At 37.7% G+C, this 10,080-nt stretch overlaps 1 protein-coding gene across 2 annotated transcripts; it reads left to right on the plus strand.

The window, feature by feature from the left end:
• The first annotated feature begins 265 nt into the window (after positions 1-265).
• LOC114355117 (clotting factor B) lies at positions 266-9,115 on the plus strand. Of its 2 annotated transcripts, XM_028307798.1 has the most exons (7): positions 266-658; positions 1,652-1,837; positions 2,414-2,642; positions 3,430-3,542; positions 4,445-4,603; positions 7,852-8,014; positions 8,570-9,115. In XM_028307798.1, the coding sequence occupies exons 1-7, from the start codon at positions 431-433 to the stop codon at positions 8,806-8,808; spliced, it is 1,317 nt and encodes a 438-aa protein (XP_028163599.1). In that variant the 5' UTR covers positions 266-430; the 3' UTR covers positions 8,809-9,115. The 2 variants fall into 2 exon arrangements, with proteins under 2 accessions (XP_028163599.1, XP_028163600.1); XM_028307799.1 differs by lacking the exons at positions 7,852-8,014; positions 8,570-9,115 and adding an exon at positions 5,329-5,698.
• Positions 9,116-10,080: the final 965 nt, after the last annotated feature.

The following is a 10,080-nucleotide window of genomic DNA, read 5'->3' on the forward strand; positions in this document are numbered from 1 at the left end:
AGTGTACAATGATTAAGTAATTTCAGTTCAATATACTGGTCAGTAGGTAACCCTTGCATCTGAACACTTGTTTACACTATTAATAATCGAATTTCCATTTTAATTAGTCATATAAGTGCCACTGACACAATTTTGAAACAAAACTTAGCATTTTTAACAAAGAAAAATTTGTTTTGCGTAACACTTTGTCTCAAATCTGAGTCACTGAAAACTTTCACTTAAAAGCCGGTGTAATTGCAACCGTAACCAGTTTGCGTAACAGACGTCAACCGTTTATGAACGACGTTTTTGAACACGCTGTATAGTGTTTATCGTACTGGTTGCCGCTTGGTTTTTTATTGTAAATACCCGTGTTTTGGTTGTGATAAAGCAGCTATTTAATATCGTAGCTCGATTGATACTACACTGTGCGAAAAATATCGAGAGGAATATGGCGTTAAAGTATTTAGCTCTGCTAGTGTTGTGTGTAGTTAAAGTGAATTGTATGGCGTTGAAGGGACCGCCTTTGACTAGGTACGACCCTTGTGGATTGGGGGTCATACATTTTGATAGACTGATGACAAATTACTGGCAAAGTGTGCTGCATTTAGGACTGTACAAGAATTTGCTTGAAGTTGAAATTGAGATTTATTTTGAGAAGAAAGTGACGATCTTTGGGGTGAGTTGTTTTTGAGATTATTACTCTTAAGTGACGTTAAATTGGTTGGTTTTAAAACTGTCCGGAAAGGTAAGACGTAATGTTTTGAAAAGTGATTGTAACGTAAATTAAACATTTATGAGCTACCTATCTAAACACGATTTCGCTATAAATTCGTGAATAAATAGGAATCTGTGTCTTCTTCGTTCGTATAGTAAATGTTTTTCGTTCATTAACGAGACGATAGTAACTAAAATAAAATATTACAGTTCCTCTTTCACAGTGTTTAATTCAATTTTTCATAATGATAAGTTTTTTTTGTCTCTGAATGAAAACGTAGAGTACTTTAATGTATATTGTTACAACGAATGTTATCAAACAACAAAGAAAAATTGCATTATTTATAATACTCATCCATCAATTACTTATTGGAATGGTTAGCTTTGAAACAAGAGCACCCTTGGTATCCATCTACATTTGATAGATAATAAGATGAGATATTGGAGAAGATATCCCATTTAATAATAATGGAGATAGGTAGTAACTTATTTCTAGACACATGTAGTTTATCTAAATTAGATGAATGAAGATCGATGCCTATGAAACTTTAGATGTGGCCATACGTTATATGTATATTTACTTACTTACCCATCATTACATCAATATTTTTAGATCTTAAATTATGTATTCTCTTTTACCACTTTTGTAGTCTAGTACGGGACTATCCCCACCTCTCGTTCCCACCGCTGCAACTCCTGTGTAGCCAGGATCTACAGATTGACCGCCAATAAAAACCCAACCAGTGAAGGTCAAGTTTGTCCCGGGGGAAAGTTAAACTGTCATTGGAAACCCTTTTTTTGCATCCTTATTTGCAGAAAAAAAGGGGTTTTTGTTATCACAGAGCTTGTATACGCGTCTAGGATGTCCAAGTCTTAGATTAGTAGATTAGATTAGTCTTAGTTCCTTATGCAAAGAATCAATAGAACAATCAATATATTTACTTTATCATTTCAGGTATCTCACAACTCAAGCGTCCTATCATTAGGAGAACATGGATTCCGCATCCAGCCAAGAGGGCCGGTTCCTCAGCAGTTCAAATTCTACATGATCCTGGAGGGTCTGGGAGAGAACGACCCGGACGTCCCAACTGTCACAAAGTTCACTATGAATAATGTCACTCTGTGCAGTGCCGATATTAAGGTATGGATTCTGAATCGAATGCCTAAAATATCGTCCTAGTTTAGCCTTAGGCTTGATATTACACCTATTACCATGTAGCCTTCATGGTTTGTTCCTCCACGTAAAAGACTTTGATTCAAAATGCTTGATTAGATCAGCAGGTACAAGACAACCATTGCTGAACATAGGCCTCCCCTAGTGATTTCCATATTGACCAGTCATGACAGCGGCCTGCATTTAGAGTTTCTCTACATTTGTTAGTTTCAGCCAAAAGACGTCCACTGCTGGACAAAGGCCTCCTTCAAAGGCCTCCCCCAAGGATTTCCATAACGACCGGACCTGCGCTACTCGCATCCGGGTACTTTCCATGACCTTCCCCAGATTGTCAGTTCTCTACATTAAGTAGCAGGAAGGCTCCGTGAAAGAAGGAACTTGCGAGCCTGTTAGTATGTAAAACCATAGGTCTGATTGAGCCATTCAGTTGACTAAAATAGTCAGGACCACGATTGTAAAGATTCCAGAAAAACTTTGTCCATTTTTTAAAATTGATCACTGGATTTTACTAGACCAGGGAATTTCCATCGTCTTTTGTTGCAGAAAAACCAAACAGTAGAATCACTGGATGTCACAAAGAAAGACGAGAAGCACCACAAACATATCTGCGGGAGACGGTCTCTGGACCACACCGAGCTGGTCTCCGTGAGGACCGAGGCTAAGGCCGGGGACTGGCCGTGGCATGTCGCCATCTTCATAAAAGACCTCGCTTCTAACACAATGTCTTACTACTGCGGAGGGAATATAATATCGAAGACTGCTATAGTTACAGGTAAAGATTTGTTTTCCTTATTTTTTATAAGATTAACATCTAAACCATCCTCTAGCTAGAGCAGGGGTTCTCAAAGTGTACGGCGCCCTGGGGTGCCGTATTAGAAAGTAAAGAGGGGTGCCGTGGTGAGTTAATCCTTTATGTCGCGTTGGAGCTTGAAAACCGTTTGATAGACGCCCTGCCCTACCCCTCCTACGTCTTTGCCCGCCCGTCTTTCGACTGTATCTGTTTCAAAGCGTAGCCTCCGTGACAAAATACTAAATTTTAAGTTCACCGCGGGATGAAAGAGATTGGGAACCCCTGCTCTAGAGAAGTAGGTAATAATTTAGGATATTAATCAAAGAACTGGCCCTCAGGTAAAATACTCGCTGACCCTTTGATTTAGACCTGCGATCATTGACTTATGTTGAGTGCATACAGAATTAGACAATTTGGTAGACCATCAAAGTCACATAATAATATGATTATGCACTCGACAACACATCAGACTATACATTTGTGTTGGAAAATAGCTTCTATTGCAACTACAGTAGAATCCATTTAGTACGACGTAGCTTTTAACGAGCGACCGCTTTTAGCGACGCATATTTTTTTTTGATTTCTTGAGAAATACATAACGTAAAAAATGACTTCTTTAGTACAACGTCCGGATATTATAGTACGACGCAATATCATTGGTCCTTTGAGCGTCGTTATAATAGGATTCTATTGTACATAAAATGCCCGCATATAACACTATAATGTAGCTCGATGAAAATTGTGGAAACTTATATATATTTTGTTGCAGCTGGTCACTGTGTCATCAAGGATGGTCAGAGGGTGACAGCAGATAGGATTGTGGTTGTGGCGGGAACAAATAATCATAAGGAAGTGGGGCAGATTGGCAGACAAAGTCTTCCTGTGAGTACATAGCCGTATTTTATTATTATTTTACAAGCTTTTTATTGACTTCACTTGTTAGTATGTGTGGGACAAATCTTGCAACTGAATTTAAGACCAGTTCTCCTCAACCGATTGAGCTGAAATTTGGTATACTTATGTAAGTACGATGACAATGCAATATTATGGTACCATTGAGCTGGTCTGATGATGGAGTCGGGAGGTGGCCATAGGAACTCCTAAACAAAACGGCGGAAACTCATCGAGTTTGGGTTCGTTGGATTTGTCTTTTCGAGCACTTTAGTGTTAGATAATGTCCAGGGTCCTGAGATTAAGATATAACTAAAAAGTGTAAAATAAAATTATAATAAAAATAAACTTTTTTAAAAATAAGCTTTTATTCTGAATCTCGAAAGCTTGTAGCGCAAACAGAGAAAAAGAGGAATAAATTCCATGCGCGATACAAACTTTATAAATTCAGAATAAAAACTTGTTTTAAAAAAAAAATATTATAATTTGTTAGTGTTTTAACCATCATTATGGCAGCATATATTTTCTTAGGCTGAGTTGCACCATTCTACTTTAACTTTAACAATCGTCAAATATCGGTAAAACTCCATACAAAAAGCACTGGTTATCGTTTTAAGTATTTACGGTTTAAGTTAGGTGGTGTAACTCAGCCTTAGTTCGTATTTTTGTAGAGTTTAACGACAGGTCTGGAAGTGAAAATCAGTCTAGTTTAGTAACAACACTAACAACGTATTTTTTGTTTGTCGTGGAAATCCTTAGGGGAGACATTTGTCCAGCAGTGGACGTCATTTGGCTGAAACGAACGAACTTTCAAAATAATTTAAGTTTTACTGAGTAGGTATGTAAAGATTGGCAAATACGTCTTCTTTAAGTGAAAAACATTTCTATTTCAGGTAAAAGAAGTGGTCCTCCATCCAAACTACGACGGCCAAGCTACCTCCGACGTGGCCATTCTAAAAGTGGACAGGTTCAAATACACGGCGTACGTCCAGCCTATTTGTGTTTGGGGTCCTGTGTACGATAAGCAGAATCTGATCGGCCGACATGCCACGGTAAATAAATTAATAAGTAACTTTTAGCCTAGGCACAGACCACCGATTTTTAGTTGGCTGATAGTAATTTGTATGAAGAATCGGCCAAATCGAATCGGCGTAATGTGCGCACTTTCATACATGCCCATACTGATCAACTACCCGACTAAACTATCGACCGATGAAAGATGGTCTGCGCCTAGGCTTAATATTGTAGTTATCGTCACGTCAATAAGAGCCATCGTTTTAGCGCTCACCTATCACGTAAAGATGACATAAACTTCTTATTTTAAACAGACGTTGCCATTTTTTTGTACTCATTTAGCACCTATTTATAACCTACAAATATAATTTTGGTACTTTCTTAGTCCAGACGTTATTAAACGTTAATACTGATCCCGTTGGTGCTACTGTAGAAAGGTACTGTCACTTAGTAGTGGCTGAGATAGTTGCGCCTAGTTGTAGCTTAGACATTCTTTCGCGGCTCCGCCACAGACTGTGGCTCGCTCTGTTTGAGCAAGAGACGACTGGCTTCAGGGGAGTAGTACCTCCCCTGTTCTTCGCTAACGGTGCGTGTGAACACATGCCTGTGCCGCCGCCACGGATCCTCCTTTAGCGGCCACCAAACATCCCCGTGTCTAGTGGCCGAAAAGAACATCAGCTGCCTTGACCGTTTCAAGAGGATTGAATACATCCGACAGCACTTCTGGCAGAGATTTTCTCATGAGTACATTTCCTTGCTTCAGCAAAAAACTAAGTGGTCCACTTCTTCTGGCCAGCTCACTGAAGGGATGCTCGTGCTTGTTCGGGACAAGGCGCCACCACCGTTAAATTGGGTCTTGGGTCGCGTGGTGCGCACCTATCCTGGACCCGACGGCGTTACCAGAGTTGCCGAAATAAAAACGAGGAGAGGCTACATGACAAGAGGGTTTAACAACATTTGCCCTCTTCCCCTTGAAGAGGTCAAGGGGCAGGAGGATGTTCGCGCGTGGGCAATAGGCCTTGGAGCGGGCGACGTAGTAAAAGGTGCCGGGAGCGACGACGGCGGCGCGTGAAGGCGATCCCACACTTGGCCACCGAGCGGCGCTGACACTCATACTTACGCATAGCACATTCATTGTTTACCTATTGTTGTGGATTTGTTTTTACATTTAAATTACAATAACTCAAAGCTACTAAAAATTTCGTTTAGCTAGTTACTTAATGTTAACATCGCTATCTTCTACGAGTATAATGTTTGCCTTGTAAGGTTTTAGACCAGAACAACATTTTTTTTGTGTAAAAAATAATCAAATTATACAGGGTGTTAGGTAAATGGGTATATGAGCCGACACTAGCCCATGTTAACATGGTTATACAGGGTGTTTGGCGCATCGTGTGCCAAAATGATTTGGCGGATAGAATGGGTCATTTCCTATATTTTCAGCCCCCATAACACGTTCCATGTCAGGCGGCTACTTTTATATTAAGTTTTTTAGTAATTTCACCAAAATACCCAAATCGCATCATTTAATTTCGATTTAAAAAAAAACTACTAAGCGTAGCCTCAAAGTAAATATTTTGTTTTGACGTGCATTGACATAGGGTTGCATCACATCTAAATTTACTGGCAAATATCATCTAGTTTTTTTTTAATTCAGCTTTGAACTTTTCCGAAAAGTTAAAAATGGACTGAACATTTAAGTTTACATGGCTATAAATTTTTTTTTAAAAGAGATAGCGATCTTCGGATTTTATCAAAACTTCTCTAGTCTATCCCCATTCAAACGGTATACTAATCTTGTTTAAATAATAACAACAACTTCACAAATTCCCTAAATTAGTGCATTGACTCTATTCGGACTGATTTGCGAAATTTGTGTTTATAGCCCCTTTTTGTGTGAATAACACGTTAAATACCTACAGGTAAAAAATATTTTTTAATTTCAAGAAATCTACATTGAAAAACGATAGAGAAAAGGTTTTTTACATTGCATAAGATAAATATTTTTTACCTGTAGGTATTTAACGTGTTATTCACACAAAAAGGGGCTATAAACACAAATTTCGCAAATCAGTCCGAATAGAGTCAATGCACTAATTTAGGGAATTTGTGAAGTTGTTGTTATTATTTAAACAAGATTAGTATACCGTTTGAATGGGGATAGACTAGAGAAGTTTTGATAAAATCCGAAGATCGCTATCTCTTTTAAAAAAAAATTTATAGCCATGTAAACTTAAATGTTCAGTCCATTTTTAACTTTTCGGAAAAGTTCAAAGCTGAATTAAAAAAAAACTAGATGATATTTGCCAGTAAATTTAGATTTGATGCAACCCTATGTCAATGCACGTCAAAACAAAATATTTACTTTGAGGCTACACTTAGTAGTTTTTTTTTTAAATCGAAATTAAATGATGCGATTTGGGTATTTTGGTGAAATTACTAAAAAACTTAATATAAAAGTAGCCGCCTGACATGGAACGTGTTATGGGGGCTGAAAATATAGGAAATGACCCATTCTATCCGCCAAATCATTTTGGCACACGATGCGCCAAACACCCTGTATAAATGGTATGGTGAAGTCAGAAAATTGATATCTTCATTTTAATTATTTTATTTTTCATACAAATCGGATTTAATAAAATTTATTTTGTATGAAAATTTAAAAAAATTAAATGTTGACATCAAATTTCTGACTTCACCATACCATTTATATGCCCATGTTAACATGGGCTAGTGTCGGCTCATATACCCATTTACCTAACACCCTGTATATGGTCTCGTTTTATATCAAAATAATAAACAAGATTACTGATACTATTTTAAATCCAGTTTGACCACCTTTTACGACATAGGTACGCTTCAGTTTATAATAATATGCAATAGTAGAAATAAAACAATTTATTTTTTATAGCAGTTTATTTATTTTATTTACACTTCTCCAGTAATATTAAAAAGAGGAAAGATTTGATTGTTTGTTTGTATTGAATAGCCTCCGAAACTGGACCGATTTAAAAAAATAACTTTCACTATAATAGATCGTTTCATCCACGAAGACGCGGCCCACCATTCTTCCGCTAATGTTAGAGTGTAATCGGTACACGCTAAATTATCAATGAATGCACACGCACACTACAATAATGACGCTCGGATTGCTCGGATCAAACTCCCCGCACCCCGCGCTTCTCTCGACCAAAAATTGGTGGGGCGCGTCTTCGTGGATGAAACGAATCCTACATTTGACAACACTTTGACTTTGCCTCCCAGACATTAACATAATTTTTTTCAGGTGGTCGGCTTCGGTCATGACGTAGACAACAATCCCTCGGACGTGTTGAGGGCTGCCTACATCATGGTGCAGAACGACACCACCTGCGTGGATTACTCTCCAAGCATCTACAAGGACCTCCTTAACGAGTTCACCTTCTGCGCTGGATATGGACCTACTTCTGGTAAGGTTTAGTTGAGTTTACTTTTATAACCAATCGTTGTTCGGTCGTAGTTTCTGTACAAACATTAAATTCATGCATTTATGTGCATGAAAATATTTAAAAAACAGTATTGATCTGGGAGTTTTCTATGTACAATTAGAAACAGTGCAGTTTGAAATACCCTATTAGGATTTTTTCTCTATCCGAGGGAGTAAAGGAAATATCCGGGTATACACTATAGAGAAAGAGATGTATTGTAAAAGGAAGGCGCTGGATACAGGCCGCTACCGACGGGTCAATCTGGAAATCATTGGGGGAGACCTATGATCAGCAGTTGGACGTCCTGTGGCCCAAATGATGATGATGATGATAGAGATATCCAACATATAAATTCACAGTTGACCATAACGTTATGTTGGAATGGAATAAATTAGACTAATTGACTATGTATCTAAAATTGCATTAGGAGTTGGTGAAATTACCTTAGAATCTACTTCTACAACGTTCACAATTTCAAATAAAATCAATGTATCAATGAATTTGTTTATACCTACACAATTTTTGTTGTAATTATAGGTAATAACCCAAGAAACGGTGACAGTGGAGGTGGACTAGTCGTTCCAGTCATGCAGCTGGACCACAAAGTGAGCTGGTTCCTCCGGGGGGTCCTGTCCAAATGCGGCGTGGCCCCCGGCCATACGGAGTGTGACCCCCGCTACTACGTCGTCTATACTGACGTTGGCCCCCACTATGGCTGGATATACCACCACTCGGGCTTGGTTTTTGGAACCAATGTTCTTTCTGACCACGCTTAAAGTTATGAGATGTGTTTTAACTGTAACAAAAAGTAGGTACATTAATTAAGAAATGAATTAGAAAGCATTTATTACGGACTTGTACCATTGTGATATTATATTAGGCTAGTTCATCCAAATACGCCATAAATTTTCTTATGGTGCTCTATTATTAGGAAAATGTTATCTTTAATTTTAATAGTTTGTAACATACAATAACATTTTCAGTTTACCTATGTAAAAATTAAATATACAATAAATAAAAGGACAGAAATGTCACAAAACAAAAATACGTATTGTAGAGCGCATATTAATCCAAGTTCTGACATTGTAAAATGTAAACTATAGTTAATAAGTGAATCATAAAATATATGGAATACTGAAAGAAAGTTGAGTTTTAGTATAGAAATATGAAGTAGATGGGACCTTCGAGAAGTACATAAAGCAAGTTGTAGATAAAAATAAATTTGCTTGATATCATTTTAATTAGCTCTGTTATACATTTACTTGCATCTGAATTATCTTCTAAACATATCTTTGAAACATACGCCCGTATTCACAAACTTTACTATGAGGTCTCACAGTGCGCGTGGATGCACAGGACACACACGGACCAATCACAGAGCTCTATTCAACGCTGTGCGTGCGATTTGCTTCTTCACTTAAGCAAGCATCGTTTGTGAATACGGGCGATAGAGTATCTTAGAAAGAGCCTTACCATAAAATATCTTTTTTTTTTTTTAATATCTATCCCAGGGCATCCTCACAACAAGGCACCATGTAATTGAATTTCCGAGGCGCAACACGTCTTCAGTCTACTACCAAGATAAGGGTCACTTTAATAATAAATCGCCCTTATGAGACATCACTTAGCTGAGGAGCATTGAAATTAAGTGTTATAATGAAGAATAGTACGTTACAGGATTTTCAATACAGATAATCTTAATACTCCTGTGTGCTATGCTACACTACGCACATTCAAACGTACCTACGTCACACTATGCTAAAATTGTTTGCTGACAAAAAAAACATCTAAGTATTACAACCGTTTCTTTCAAGGCTTCAAAACTACATGATAGGTCCTTTATCATTGCATTAAAAAGCGTTTGTTACCAAACAATACAAATGTAACTGAAGTAACTTACTACAAAGTAAACAAAAATTCAAAATTCGAAAGCATTATAAGATTTTAGTTCAATTTGCCTACCTACAAGCAAAGCCGCGATATTAGCTAAGCGAATTTATATTGAACAACTCTATTTCTTCGGAGGAAATGAAAAACCGGCCAACATT

The sequence above is a fragment of the Ostrinia furnacalis genome, unplaced genomic scaffold, assembly GCF_004193835.3.
Source record: "Ostrinia furnacalis isolate ACB-3 unplaced genomic scaffold, ASM419383v2 OfSCF2341, whole genome shotgun sequence".
NCBI classification, from domain to species: Eukaryota; Metazoa; Arthropoda; class Insecta; order Lepidoptera; family Crambidae; genus Ostrinia; species Ostrinia furnacalis.